General features: G+C 52.2%; 1 protein-coding gene across 1 annotated transcript; it reads right to left on the minus strand.

Moving 5' to 3' along the window:
- Positions 1 to 11,473: 11,473 nt before the first annotated feature.
- Positions 11,474 to 15,219, minus strand: FEM1A (fem-1 homolog A). The gene has a single exon (XM_082650829.1). The coding sequence runs from the start codon at positions 15,094 to 15,096 to the stop codon at positions 13,102 to 13,104; it is 1,995 nt and encodes a 664-aa protein (XP_082506955.1). The 5' UTR covers positions 15,097 to 15,219; the 3' UTR covers positions 11,474 to 13,101.
- Between the last annotated feature and the right edge of the window lie 400 nt (positions 15,220 to 15,619).

Here is a 15,619-nt window from a genome sequence, read left to right on the forward strand (position 1 = left end):
CTCGCGAGCCACAACTACTGAAGCCCGCGTGCCTAGGGCCCGCGCACCGCAGTGAAGAGTAGCGCCCGCTCGCCGCAGCTAGAGAAAGCCCGCGGGCAGCAATGAAGACCCAAAATAAATAAATAAATTTTTTAAAAGAGCTAGAAATGATTAATCTTAGTGAGGAAGGCATGTCGAAAGCTGAGACAGGCCAACAGCTGGGCCTCTTGCTACAAATAATTAGCCAAGCCGTGAATGTAAAGGAAACGTTCCTGAAGGAAATTAAAAGTGCTACTCCAGTGAACACGTGAACGATAACAGAGTGAAAGAGCCTCCCTGCTGATAGGGTAGAAGTTTTCGTGGTCTGGATAGAAGATCAAACCAGCCAGAACATTCCGTTAAGTCAAAGCCTCATCCAGCGCAAGGCCCTAACTCTCTTCAGTCCTTTGAAGGCTGAGAGAGGTGAGGAAGCTGCAGAAGAAAAGTGTGAGGCCAGCCGAGCTGTGTTCATGAGGTTTAAGGAAAGAAGCCGTTTCCATGACATCAAAGTGCAAGGGGAAGCAGCAAGTGCTGGTGTAGAAGCTGCAGCAAGTTCTCCAGGAGATCTAGTTAAGACCATTCAGGAAGGTGGCTACACTAAGCAGATGTTCAGTGTGGGTAAAACAGCCTTCTATTATTGGAAGAAGATGTCATCTAGGACTTCCATAGCTAGACAGGCGAGGTCAATGCCTGGCTTCCAAGCTTCAAAGGTCAGGCTGGCTCTCTTGTTAGGGATGTCAGCTAACAAGATGCAGCTGGTGACTTTCAGTGGCAGCCAATGCTCATTTACCATTCCCCAAATCCTAGGGCCCTTTAGAATTATGCCCAATCTACTCTACCTGTGCTCTGTAAATAGAACAACAAAGCCATGAAATGCAGCAGGACCCTGTGGTCCCTCCCCCCACCCCCACTCCCCGCCATGTCCTCAGCCTGCCTTTGTCTGTGGAAAAACTTTAGCCAAAGAATAAGCTTATTCAGAGAAGTGAGAAGATGCAGAAACAAAGGAAAACAGTCCAACAAGACTAACTAATAATAGTCATTAAGCATAGTTAAGGACTTTTAGTTCCTTCTCAAGGGCTGTAGATAATATTTTGAGCCCTATCCCGTGAGCTGTCTTGTAGAGACTGAAACTCCCACCAGGTGGAAGAAGTTAACTACATGATGACCAGACTGTGGCCATGACATAAGCTGCCACAGTTCCAAGAATTAGCCTCAAGGAAATGGGAAAAAACCGACCCTGGAACTAAAGATTAACTGTACTTAAAATAATCAAGATGATACTGATCAGACCACCGCATGATCAGTTTCAAGATGCCTGTCAGAGGTGCCTGTGCTGTTTCTGCATCTAGCCCCCTCCCTCCATCTATAAAAGCTCTTGCCACTGATTGTCGGTGGGGGGCGAGTTGGCCTTTGGACAGTTGCCCCCACCCACCCCCGCACCGTGGTTGCCAGTATCCGAAATAAAGCAAACTTTCCTTTCCACCAAACGTGCCTCTCTATTGGCTTTTGAGCTGCAAGCAGCCAGACCCCACTTTTGGTTACACTACAGCTCAGAGAAAAGGGTTCCTTTCAAAATGTAACTGCTCATCGACAATGCACCTGGTCACCCAAGAGCTCTGACGGTGACGGACAATGAGATTCTTGTTGTTTTCATGCTTGCTAACTCAATATAGCGAAGAAACTTTGTACTCTATTACAAGTTAATCACTAAAGGGTTGTTGCCTGTAAGCTTAAATGATACATAATGGCCCATCTCTGGGAAGCCGGTCTCCCAGGAGCGTTCATTTAAAACACCTTAGTTCAGATCGCAGGAAACCTCCTGACCAGGTCCACCTGTGAGCGGCTGCAGGCAGGAAGAAATTAACACAACCCAGAACCAGAACTTTACCCCCACCCCTTCTAGTATAAAAGAGCCCGGAATTCTAACTCGGGGAAGGTGGTTCTTTGGGACACTAGTCCACCATCTTCTCTGTCTGCTGGCTTTCCGAGTAAGATCGCTATTCCCGTCCCCAACACCTCATCTCTTGATTTATTCGCCTGTCGTACAGCACGCAGCACACGCTTGGATTCGGTAACAAAACAACACCCATGCTGCAGCCCATGGAGCAAGGGGTCATTAACACTTTCATGTCTTATTCTTTAAGAAATTCATTTTTGGGAATTCCCTGAAGTCCAGTGGTTAGGACTCCGCACTTTCATTGCCCGCGGGTTTGATCCCTGGTCAGGAAACTAAGATCCCACAAGACGGGCGGTGCAGACAAAACAAAAGGAAAAAATAAAAAGAAGAAGTACATTTCGAAAGGCTACAGCTGCCATGGACGGTGATTCCTCTGATGGATCTGGGCAAAATCAACTGAAAACCTTCTGGAAAGGACTGACCATTCTAGATGCCATGAAGACCATTCGTGATTCATGGGAAGAGGTTAGAGTATCAACATCAACAAGAATTTGGGAGAAGTTGGTGCCAACCCTCATGGATGACTTTGAGGGGTTCAAAACTTCAGTGGAGGAAGTCACTGCAGATGCTGTGGAAACAGCAAGAGAACTAGAATTAGAAGTGGAGTCTGAAGATGGGACAACTGCTGAAATCTCAGGATAAAACTTTCACAGGTGAGGAGTTGCTTCTTATGGATGAGCAAAGAGAGTGGTTTCTGGAGATGGAAGCTACCCCTGGTGAAGGCGCTGTGACGATTGTTGCAATGACAACAAAGGATTTAGGATATGACAGAAACTTAGTTGATAAAGCAGCGGCAGGGTTTGAGGGGATTGACTTCAGTTTTGAAAGAAGTTCTGCTGCAGGTAAAATGCTATCAAATAGCACAGCACGCTACAGAGAAATGGTTCATAAAAGGAAGGGTCAGGGGTTTCCCTGGTGGCGCAGTGGTTGGGAGTCCGCCTGCTGACGCAGGGGACGCGGGTTCGTGCCCCGGTCCGGGAAGATCCCACATGCCGCGGAGCTGCTGGGCCCATGAGCCATGGCTGCTGAGCCTGCGCGTCCGGAGCCTGCGCTCCGCAGCGGGAGAGGCCACGGCAGTGAGAGGCCCGCATACCGCAAAAAAAAAGGAAGAGTCAATTGATGTAGCAAAGTTCACTGTTGTCTTATTTTAAGAAATCGCGGCAGCCACCCCAGCCGTCAGCAACCATCACCCTGATCAGTCAGCAGCCATAGAGGCCAGACCCTCCACCAGCAAAAAGATTACGACTTGCTGAAGGCGCAATGATTAGCATTTTTTAGCAAGAACGTAATTTGTTTTTTCTTTTTTTTTTTTGCGGTCCGCGGGCCTCTCACTGTTGTGGCCTCTCCCGTTGCGGAGCACAGGCTCCAGACGCGCAGGCTCAGCGGCCATGGCTCATGGGCCCAGCCGCTCCGCGGCATGTGAGATCCTCCCAGACTGGGACACGAATCCGTGTCCCCTGCATCGGCAGGCGGACTCTCAACCACTGCGCCACCAGGGAAGCCCAAGAACGTAATTTTAAATGAAGGTATGCACCTTTTTTTTTTTTTTTTTTTTTTTGCGGTATGTGGGCGTCTCACTGTTGTGGCCTCTCCCGTGGCGGAGCACAGGCTCCGGACGCACAGGCTCAGCGGCCATGGCTCACGGGCCCAGCCGCTCTGCGGCATGTGGAATCCTCCCGGACCGGGGCACGAACTCCTGTCCCCTGCCTCGGCAGGTGGACTCTCAACCACTGCACCACCAGGGAAGCCGAGGTATGTACATTTTTAAAAGACATAATGCTGTGGTACACTTAGACTACAGTGTAGCGTAAACATAATTTATATGCACTGGGAAACCCCAAAATTCATGTCATTCACTTTATTCCGATATTCACTTTATTGCCATGGACTGGACCTGAACCCACTGTATCTCTGAGGTCTGCCTGAATCTGAATTATCGCATAAGTCTGTTTTTATCTTTAAAACAACCTCTTTTTTAAATTATTTATTTATTTTTATTGGAGTATGGTTGCTTTACAGTGTGTTATTTTCTGGTGTACAGCAAAGTGATTCAGTTATATATACGTATGTATATATATATATATTTCACATTCTTTTCCATTATGGTTTATTACAGAATATTGAATCTAGTTCCCTGTGCTATACAGTAGGTCCTTGTTGGTTATCTATTTTATATCTGCTAATCCCAAACTCCTGATTTATCCCTCCCCCACTCCCTTTCCCCTTTGGTAATCATAAATTTGTTTTCTATGTCTGTGAGTCTGTTTCTGTTTTGTAAATAAGTTCATTTGTATCATTTTTTTTAGATTCCACATATAAGCGGTATCATATGATATTTGTCTTTCTCTGTTTGACTTACTTCACTCAGTATGACAATCTCTAGGTCCAACCATGTTGCTGCAAATGGCACTATTTCATTCTTTTTCATGGCTGAGTAATATTCCATTGTGTGCATACATATATATTTATTATTTATTTATTTATATATGACATCTTTATCCATTCATCTGTCGATGGATACTCAGGTTGCTTCCATGTCTTGACAATTGTAAATAGTGCTGCTATAAACATTGGGGTGCATGTATCTTTTTGAATTAGAGTTTTCTCCATACATATGCCCAGGACTGGGATTGCAGGATCATATGGTAGTTCTGTTTTTAGTTTTTTAAATTAATTAATTAATTAATTTATTTATTTATTTTTGGGTGCGTTGGGTCTTCATTGCTGTGTGTGGGTTTTCTCTAGTTGCGGCGAGCAGGGTCTACTCTTCATTGTGGTGTGAGGGCTTCTCATTGTGCTGGCTTCTCTTGTTGCACAGCACGGTCTCTAGGTGTGCAGGCTTCCTTAGTTGTGGCACATGGGCTCAGTAGTTGTGGCTCGCAGGCTCTAGAGCGCAGGCTCAGTAGTTGTGGTGCACAGGCTTAGTTGCTCCGCAGCATGTGGGATCTTCCTGGACCAGGGCTTGAACCCGTGTGCCCTGCATTGGCAGGCGGATTCTTAACCACTGCGCCACCACGGAAGCCCTGTTTTTAGTTTTTTTAAGGAACCTCCATACACTCGTCTACAGTAGCTGCACCAATTTATACTCCCACCAACAGTGTAGGAGGGTTCCCTTTTCTCCACACCCTCTCCAGCATTTGTTATTTGTAGACTTTTTAATGATGGCCATTCTGAACAGTGTGGGGTGATACCTCGTAGTTTTGATTTGCATTTCTCTAATAATTAGTGACGTTGAGCATCTTTTCATGTGCCTATTGTCCATCTGTATGTGTTCTTTGGAGAAATGTTTATTTAGGTCTTCTGCCCATTTTTCACTTGGGCTCTTTGTTTTTTTGTTATTGAGTTGTATGAGCTGTTTGTATATTTTGGAAATTAAGCCCTTGTCAGTCGCATGGTTTGCAAATATTTTCTTGCAGTCCCCACGTAGGTCGTCTTTTCGTTTTGTTTTGGTTTCCTTTGCTGTGCAAAACAACCTCTTGATTCCATGTTCCCTTCTTGCCTGTGGGTGAATGGTTCCATTCATTCATTCTGCCATCTACTCATTCATTTACTGAACAGTGTGCATTGACACCTACTGTATGCCAGGGACGGTTTCAAATCAGGGGACATACTGTTGATTAAAGCAGACCCTGTTCCTACCCTCTTGGGGCTCACAGATCCGTGGGGGAGACATTAGACTAGGCGGTTACAACCGAGGTGGTCCGGGGTGTGATGGGGGATGGTAGGGGGAGGGGAGAGCGGCTGTGGGAGGCTTCCTGGAAGGCATCACTCCAGGGAGAAAGGGTAGTCCAGGTGGGGAGGGGGGAGACACAGCCCAAGGGGTAGGAGGAGCCAGTGTGATCCCACCCTCGTGCAAGACCTGTCCCCCCACCTCCCCCAGAACAGGATGCTTCCTTTATTCGTGGGGACCCAGAAGATACTGCGATGAGCATTTGGTGCCACCAGGAGGCGCCGTCGGACAACAGTTCCTGCCTCTCCTCCTCCACCACCACCCCACCCCCCACCCCGGGCTGGCGACGGCCTTCCTCCTAAGAGAGCCCAGAGGGGCAGGACCCCCAGAGAGTGCCAAGTTCCAGGCCATGCCAAAGGCCTCTCTCCCTGATTACAGCCTCCGTAAATAACAACAACCGCAGCCGTATAAATATAAACACCATTAACTGGGTGTTTAGAAATCCTTCAGTCGAATGCTGTTGGGAACCAGAGCCCAGAGAGGGCAGACAACTGCCTTAGGTCACACAGCAAGTCCTACCCCTGCCTGGCCTACACAGTGTCTCCTCCCAACCCCAAATGCCCCTGGGTGGGGATCTTTATTTTTAACCTGGTCAGTGGACATCGCCTTTTTATAGCCCTGGGAGGCGCCCAGGGTTTCCAATTTCCAAAGGAAGTTTTTAAAAAAATTGTTCCCTTCCCAAGAAAAGGAACTGCCTGACCTCTCAGAGGGGCCTGGCCCAATCTCTTATTTTCCCTGAGGCTCCCCGGGGTCCCTCAGACCCCTCACCAGGTGCTATGCCCATTCCCACCCCTTGCTGGGTCTTAGAGTCCCCTTCTGTCATTTGGGGCCATCATGCTCTCTGGCAGCCTCCTGAGGATTCCCAAACTTTGCTTACCTGTCTAACTGTCCTCAGCATCTTTACTGGCCATCTGCCCTCTTGTTTACTTAATTTCTTTCCTATTCATTGAGTCCTTTATTTTTAAAATATTTATGTATGTATTTATTTTGGCTGCACTAGCTCTTAGTTGCGGCATGCAGGATCTAGTTCCCTGACCAGGGATCAAACCCGGGCCCCTTGCATTGGGAGCACGGAGTCTTACCCACTGGACCACCAGGGAAGTCCCTCCTTGAGTCCTTTAATATTTTTCTTTAAAGAGGTTTAAAAAACAGCTCTTCCCCACCCCCCGCCCTGGAATTAGATACTGGTGAGGGTTGCAAAACCTTGAGATTATACTGAAGCCACTATGTACGCTTTAAAATGATCCATTTTATCTCAGAAAAAGATTGTAAAAAATACGAACTCGTCTTTATTTTTAAACTTGGGTCATTTTCAGGATTAACATCTGTGAACTCACATGTTGGGAGCAGGGGGCCTAGCGACGCTTTGTTCCTCAAGACACATTCAAATAAATACATAACTACTTAAATTTTTTTAAAGTTCATCTGTGTATGGGACTTCCCTGGTGGTCCAGTGGGTAAGACTCTGCACTCCCAATGCAGGGGGCCAGGGTTCAATCCCTGGTTGGGGAACTAGATCCTGCATGCCGCACAGTACAGCCAAAATAAATAAATAATAAATAAATAAATATGTTTTAAAAGGCTCATCTGTGTATCATATGTATAAATGAGTGTGCAGGCAGTAGGTGCCTATAACTATGACAGCTACACTGAACATTTACTGTGTGCCAGGATGTTTTCAGGGGTGAACTCATTTAATTCTTCATACAGTGCTGGTAGGAAGCTGCTACCATCAACACCATTTTACAGAGAGGAAACTGAGGCTCAGAGAGGGGAAGTGACATTCCCAAGGTCATGTGGCCTCTGTCCTAAAGCACCACGCCACACTGTCCAATGAGCATGTTCATTCTGAGTGAGGAAACTGGACTAAATCGGAGGATTGATTGCAAGGTGGTGACCCCGGGGCAGAATCTGGAGCCCCACCTCATCTCCACCAGCACATGTGTTTCATTCAATTCTATTAAACTTTTTAAAGAACCAGCTTTTGGTTTCATTGGTTTTTCTCTATTGCTTGCCCATTTCTATTTTATTGATTTCCACTCTTTATTCTTTGGGCTTAATTTGTGCTGATTTTTCTAGCTTCCTAAGGTGAAACTTTAGATCAGGCATTGGCATGCTTTTGCTGTAAAGGGCTAAACAGTAAATATTTTAGGCTTTGGGGGCCAGATGGTCTCTGTTGCAATGCAATTCTGCCATTGCAGCATGAAAGCAGCCACAGGGAAGGTGTAAGCACAGGAGTGTGGCTGGACTTGGCCCATGGGCCATAGTTTGCGGATTTCGTTTTTCTTGTCTTCTAGTGCAAGCATTTAAAGCTATACATTGTCCTCTAAGCACTGCTTTAGCTGCACTGCACACATTTTTCATATGTTGTGTTGTATGCTCCATTCAAAGTACTTTCTAGTTTTGTTTGTGACTTCTTCGACTGAAGCTGGGTCACAGCTGCCTACCTGCCAGCTCACTCACCTGTGTTACCTGCCTGCCCTGAGTGGTGGCTGAGTTTAAGGCTCTTAGAAGTCAATGTTAAGCTACTTCAGCAACTCAAAGGCCTACCTTCCCTGGGACTGAAAGCCTTCTATTAGTCAACACATACTGATTGAGCTCCTACTATGTGCCAGGCATTTTCCTAAGTACCAGCTATACAGTGGTGAATGAGGCAGCTACAGTAGGGTTCCCACTGGGCCCTAGAGTCACCCTGAGTCAGGAACTCTGCTCCATTTCTCCACAGCCCGTTAAACAGCCCCACCATCCATCTACTTACTGGCTGTGGCCAAAAAACCTAGGAGTCATCTTAGACTTCTCTCCTTCCCCAAACCAATTCATCAAGTCTTGCCAGCCTTTCTCCAAAATGGATCTGAAATCTGTTCACTTCTGTCCATCCCACGACCTCTCTCTAATCCGTTCCTCCAGCGGTAGCCAGTGATCTCAAGGCTTAAATCAGGCCATGTCTCTCCTTGGTGTGAAACTCTGCCATTGCTGCCCATAGCCCTGAGGGTAAAACTCAAATTGCTCTTTAGGGCCTAAAGGCCCTGCACCATCTGCCTGTGTCCACCAGCTCCTCCTGCACTCCCCTCACTCACTCTGATCCAGCCACACAGCGTTCCTTGCTCTTCTTGGAACAAGTCACGTGAGTTCATTTATTCATTCAACAAATGCTTAATGAACTACTGTGAATCAGGCCCTCCTCTAGGTGCTGGGGACACAGTATGGAATGAGCTTGAGTAGTTGACATTCTAAGGAAGGGACATGATGAAAAAACAAGGAAGGAAACAAAGAAAAAGATGATGAGGACTTCCTCGGCAGTCCAGTGGTTAAGACTTCACGCTTCCAATACAGGGCATGCAGGTTCGATCCCTGGTCGGGGAACTAAGATCCTGCGTGCTGCGTGGCGTGGTCAAGAAATAAAATAAAATAGAATTTTTTTTTTTTCAAAAGAAGATGATGACAGGTGTTAAGATTTTAAGGATTAAGAAGGTAGTACCCAGGAGGATGTGGTGGAGGCTGTCTGGGGCTGCGTTTTTAATGATGATCTGGGAGGGCTTCACGGAGGAGGTGACATCCGATGGAGACCTTTCATTGATGGGCTTTTAATAGAAGACATCAGGATTCAGGTCAGGGGGAGAGGGTTGCACTGGGGGATTTCAAATGTCCTGTCCGGTGTTGAGAGTCACTGTCTCTTTTGCAACCTACTAGAAACACAGGTGCTGGGGTCAGGGGAGGGAGCACTTCTCCCCCGCCTTGCAGGAGGGGTGGTGCTGCCTGCGTCTGGTCTGGGTCTTGCCTAACACATGTTGTGGCAACCACTGGGTGGAATCACCCTTTGTCCAGTCCTAACTGAATTTCCTGAAGGAATCCACACCCTCACCCTTTCTCCAGGGACACAGAGTTAGTGCCCTGCAGTGCCAGCCAAGTGCCACCTTCCCAGGAGCTGGTCATCTCAGCTTTTGGGCCTGTGATGTGAGCCCCTGAGCAGTGCTATCTTTAACCTCAGGCCGGGACGCTCTGCTCACTGTAAACACTGCTCAGATAACAGTCCTGGAATCCCACAGGGGCGACAGGCTCCGTGCATGGCAAAGCCATCGGGGCTGCTCCCAAGTGGTTAGGGGGGGACTGAAAGCCCCAGAGGCAAGAGGCATTCATTCATTCACTCACCACATGGGTCACTCAGTGGGGACCAACACAGACCCTCCCAGGGCTCCAGAAGGTCTGAGAAAGGCAAAAACCAAGTAGACAAGCCAATGAGTAGAAAGAACTTCAGGCCCTGATTTCAGTTCTGCAGAGGCAGGAAGTGGGGTAGGGAGTGACAGTGAGTAGGGGCAGTGGCTCCCACTTGTGGGGTGGGCTGCACACTTTGACACCCTCAATCTTGGGTCTCAGCCTTGACCCCGGTGAGCTCGGGCAAACGCCACTCCCTCTGAGCCCTGGTCTGCTCACCTATCAGCAAGGTGGGTCACCATCCTGGCTGTGTGGCCTTGGGCAGGCAACTGGCCTCTCTGAGCTTGTCTTGTCACTGGTAATGTGCAGGTAATCACTGACCCAGGCTGAGTCAGCCAGCACGACCCATTCCTGGGCTACTACGATTGGTCCAATTCCAGTGACCATCAGGACTGTGGCTGGCGCATGCCATTCTGCCGGCTGCCACGGCGGGACCCAGGAGGAAGCAGATCATTCCTAAACTCTGAGCTGCTGCATCAGTCCTCACTGGAAACCTGCCTGAGCTTTAAGATGGCTTTCTCTGGAGAGTCTCAGGCAAAAGTCACAATTCTCAGGTGTGAGCCTTCAAAGAAAGCACGTGGCCCAGATCGGTTTCCCTCTTTGGCGACTCCCGACAAATACAATCTCTTAATAGCCTCAGTTTCCCCCATTTGCAAGATAGGAATAATGGTACTTATATCCCAGGGCTGCTGTTGGCAGCCCACCCAAGCACACAGAATGGTGCCTGCCATCCAGTCAGGGCTCAATAAATGCTGCTGGTCTACATGTTTCCTGAGAGCATCTGCTGACTCAAAATCCACTCTTTCAGGGCAACAACCATATATTCACACCATAGCTGAGTGGGTGTTAGCTGGTAAGTGTGGTTGGGGCCCAGTGAAACCAGGAGTCAGAGAGACCACAGCATGGTCTCCCCACTGTCCCAGGAGCTAAGGACGCAGGGGAGATGACTGCCCTCAGGTATAGCTGGCTCAATCCTCCCCCCGCCTCCAAGGGGGCTCGAACCCTGCCTGGCACACAGTGGGCCCTCAGGAAACACTCAATGACCCACCACCAGGGCACTGCTGTTGGGGAGGGTTGACACTGTGAATGTGGGAGAAAAACAATTTAACCAGCGAGACGGCAGGACAAAGGGAGGGGTAGGGGCACATCAACTTCATGCACAGACCTCCTGGGCCAGAGGGTCCATGGGCTCCATTGGGGGTCTCTGCGAAGCAGGGCTGAGCTAGGGGCCTTCCTGTTTCCTGAGCCCTTCCTCGCCTTTCCTGAAGGTCAAGCCCTCTTTTCTGTGGCAACCCTCCTGAAAAGCAGGGCTTTTGACTAAGTCAGTGGGTTTTTTTTTTTTCCCTGCAGTAATACATCTTCCTAATGCACTCTGACAAAGCCCCAGGACACAAACCGAAACTCGGGTGGGAGCCATTAGCCTTTACGTGGACCTTCTACACCTGGTGGCACCCTCTCCCTGCCTTCTCCCCCATCTAGCCCGTGCGGGACTGCCAGGCGGCCCTCTCCCCGTGTCATCCTTTTAACAACATCAGTAAGAGACTCGCAATGGACACTGCCTCGTTTCTTTATTCCGGCCTTTGGGAGGGACAGTGACAGCATTTCCCACCTTGACGGAAGGCGAAACCTGGTCTTTCCTTGTAAAGAAAGAATGTCCTAACTAACACTGCAAATCCAAACGAGACCTAGGTCCCTCGGTGGGGCGGGACATCCAGGGACCCGATGTGGCTTCTGGAGGCTTCCGTGTAGCTGCCCCTCGACAAGGCTGCGGGAGAGGCGCGGGGTGGGAACGACCTCTCTCCTGAGTCGGCGGGCAGCTGCTCCCGTCCTCTTCTGCTCTCCCAACATGCCAAGATCACTCTCCTGCTGGCAGCCGAGGCGGACGGAGGATGCCCCCGAGGGAATCTCGCTGGGGCGGGTTCTCTGGCAGGGGCGCTGGACGCCCCGAAGGATGGCAGACCAAGACTTTGTACCACCTTAGTTGGCAACCCACTCCCAGCATCCAGCGTCTCATCTAGCTGACTTAGTGGCTTAACGGTGTACTTGGCATTGTCTCAGGGTCACCTGGATCCAGTTCCCCAAGCAGCTAAAAAATGGCTACAGCCACTTGGGTTGCTCGCCACACACCTGTGCCCTCCGGTGTGATTTGTGAGGCAGAAGTGACCTGCAGTTTTAACTTGGAAATTGTGAAAACCAAAGCCCAAACCAACCACGCTAACTCTTGCTGGGTGGGAAGCGGCCGGCAAGCCCTGCTCCTTCAGTGTTTGGCCGGCTCCTCGTTTGGAAAATTACTTCTCCTTCTAGGGTGAACGGGAAGTCGGGCGGCCCAAGTAAAAGGCAAACGAGTGAAGTGTTCAGAAAGGTACCGTCACCCTCGTTTTGGGGACTGATAGGCCGGGATGGCCCCTCCCTCCGTCAACTCTTCACACAACGAAGCTCACTCCTCCTGCCGGCCGTGGCCATCTCAGGCACGACAAAACTCTCGCTGCGTCAAGTGAACTTAGCCCGACAAACCAAAATCTTACAAAAAAAAAAAAAAAAGTATATGGCAGCAAAACCTCAGGACTCCTGAGCCACACCTGTAACCTGCCCGCTTAGTAAATAAACGGAACACCAAACCACAAAAGCTACGCAAAGGGCAGGCCGCCCCCCGCAGAGAGCCCGGCCCACAGCAGGGCGGAGGGAGCTGGTGCAAACGTGCTGTAGGGGGCGAGTCTCCCACTCCCCCTCCGCCCGGGGACCCCCAGTCCTAACACTGCACTGGGCGGCTGGGTCTATCCGGCCATGTAAGGGGCAGAGGCCTGACCCGACTCTCCGTTTCTTCTTGCATTTCTAGCAGGGGAGGATGGCGATGGCTTCAATCCCTCTGCCTCCGGGTCAGGAGACCCTCAGACCCTCAGAAACCCAGGCAGACAGGACTAAGGTGCGGGAGGTTGAGCGTCTTCTCCCTGTTGAGGATGGGCGCGCGCGCGCGGGCTCCTCGAGAAAGTCCTTTCTCCTAGCGCGTGATCCTGAAGGCTTCTAGCACCGACAGCTCGCTGACTCCTTTCCCCTCTCCCTGCGGAGGGGAGGGGGCCGTGGAGGCGGGAAAGCCCTTCCCCCCATTCCAGCTACCGGAAGTGCTCCCCGACGGGGCAGGGACAGATGCAGGTCCCGCCCCTCCCAGGTTCTCCTCTGGGCCCTGTTAGTGCAGCTCGATGAAAGCCTCCAGCTCCTCGGGGATGAAGCCCTTGTAGGGGATCTTGTTCTTGTCCAGGGCGCGGGCCGCAAGGCACTGCAGGGTCACGTAGTTGAAAGGCTGAATGGTGCTCTTGGCTAGCAGCTTCTCGTCCAGCAGCTCGTAGGCTGTCTTCTTGAAGGCGTTGGTGGCGTCCATGTGGGCCCCCGCCTCGATCAGGGCGTTCATGATCCCCGGGCAGTTGTTCTGTGCCGCGATGTGCAGCGGGGTGTTGTTGTCAAAGTCCCGGCTGTCTGGGTCGGCCCCGCAGTCGAGCAGCACCTTGACCACCTGGAGGGAGGGGAACCTGCCCACCGGGTAGCGGCCCACGTTCGTGGTCTCCGCGTCCACGGCCATGTGCAGAGGGGTGAAGCCGTTCTTGCCGCGGGGGGCGCACTTGAGCAGCCGGTAGACCTTCTGGTGCTTCAGGTGCTCCTGGTCAGGTGTGCACTCCACTTTCTCCAGCAGGTAGAGCAGGTGGAGGATGATGGCCAGGGCCTTGGTGAACTGGGCCGAGTCCCCGGGCTCCTTGGGCAGCTGCAGAGCCCGCTCCACTTCCCGGACTCCTTTGCACAGCACCCCCATGAGGTCTGCAAAGCCGACTGGAGTGCCCAGGCTGCCCTTGGCCGAGCGGTCCTGGAGCACGTAGGAGAAAAGTTCGGCAAAGGAGAGGAAGCTGCTGGCGGTCATGGGGCTCAGAGGCTCGAGGTTGTTCTGCTGCATGTCTAGGGCGTACTTCCACAAGCGGATGCAGCGCTCGAAGTTGCCTGAGTCGGCGTACACCGCACCCCGGTACCGAATATAGTAGGAAGTGTCTGGGTGGGAGGGACCCAGGATGCGCTCTCGGATCAACAAGGCCTGCATGCGCATCTCATCCGGGTCGGTGATAAGCGCCTCCAATTCCTCGGCGGTGTTCACCTCCCTGGAATAGTCATAGGCGAGGACCAGCTGCGAGGGCTCGGGTTTGGGCAGATACGCGCCCCCCTGGTGACGAAGCTCCATGGCCCGTCTCCAGTGTTTCAGGGCCCCGAGCAGATCTCGCTTCTTATCCACGTAGGTGGCTCCCAGCAACTCCAAGGCTTCCACGGCGGCTTCCCGGCTGGTGGGGCAGCAGCTCTCGAACGATTCCTCACTCAGGGATTCCTCTGGGGAGGAGCTGCCGCAGCGGGCGCCCTGGGGCTGCGCGCACGCCACGCCGGCGGAGGGGCCTTCTCGGGCCAGCCCTGGCCTCGCTTCCTCCCCAGCGGGCTGCTCCTGGATGAGGTACTCCACGATGTTGGTGTGGCCCGTCACGCTGGCCGCCAGCAGCGGGGTCATGCCGTAGCCGTCCCGTTCCATGCGGGCGTTGCACCCGAGCAGCAGCTGCAGGATCTCCAGGCTGCCGGACTCGGCGCAGTCGTGCAGGGCCGTGTTGCCTTTGGCGCTGCGCCGGTTTACCTGGGCGCCCTGCTCTAGCAGGTAGCGGGCGATCTCGCGGTGACCCTTGTAACAGGAGATCATGAGGCACGTGTGACCGTGCCGGTTGGCCACCTCCAGGTCGGCCTGGTGCTCGCCCACCAAGTAGCGCACCACCTCCAGGTGCCCGTCGAAGCAGGCGGCGCGCAGGGGCGTCGAGTTGGTGCGCGTGGTGCGGTTCACCGAGGCCCCACGGCGCAGCAGGCTCCGCACCACGTCCAGGTGGCCGGCGGCCGAGGCGGCCCACAGCGGCGGAGCACCCTCGATGGTCTCGCCATCGAAGTGCACCGAGCCGCCCGCCTCCACGCTCGCGCCGCACCGGTCCACCAGGTACTCGACCACGTCCAAGTGGCCGTAACGGGCGGCGATGAGCAGCGGCGTCCCCCCGCTGGCCACCTCGCCCGTCAGCTCTTCCAGCTCCTCCCGGCTCCGGCCGCTGAGCAGCTTCTGAAGCAGCTGCAGCTTGCCGTCGCGGGCGGCGTTGTACACGGCGGTGTGGAGGTCCATGGTCCGGGCCTCCGCCAGGCCATGGGCCAGCCGCCGGGGTACTGGGGGACGGGGCGGGGGACAGCGGACTAGCGCCCGGAGGAACACGGGGCAACCTTCACCGTCTCCCCCGCCGCCATCTTAGGGGCTTCTGGGGCGGAACAAAATGGCTGCCGCGACCTGGTTCCATTGGAGGCTGGAAGGGTGCAGGGAAATGTAGTTCTCTAAGCCGGCACACTCCATGAAACAGAAAAGGAACGGTAAGGTACTAAAACTACAACTCCCAGAAGGCCGAGGGCCAGCGGCGGCGAAGTGGTATCACGATGCATGGCGGGAACGGCAGTTCCAATCACAGCCAATTGTGGGGGAAACTCCTCCCTCGAGGACTACCACTCCCGTCATGCAATGCTATCGCGATGGCTTGTGGGACCTGGGAAAGTTTGGCTACGTACTTCCTGTGGCTGTCACTGTACCGGAACCGACGGAAACGCAGACGCAGGCCAAAGGAGTACGTTCCGCAAAAGGCAGGGAGAGCGACTCGGAG

The sequence above is a fragment of the Grampus griseus genome (genome assembly GCF_964374135.1).
Source record: "Grampus griseus genome assembly, chromosome: 3".
Classification (NCBI taxonomy): domain Eukaryota; kingdom Metazoa; phylum Chordata; class Mammalia; order Artiodactyla; family Delphinidae; genus Grampus; species Grampus griseus.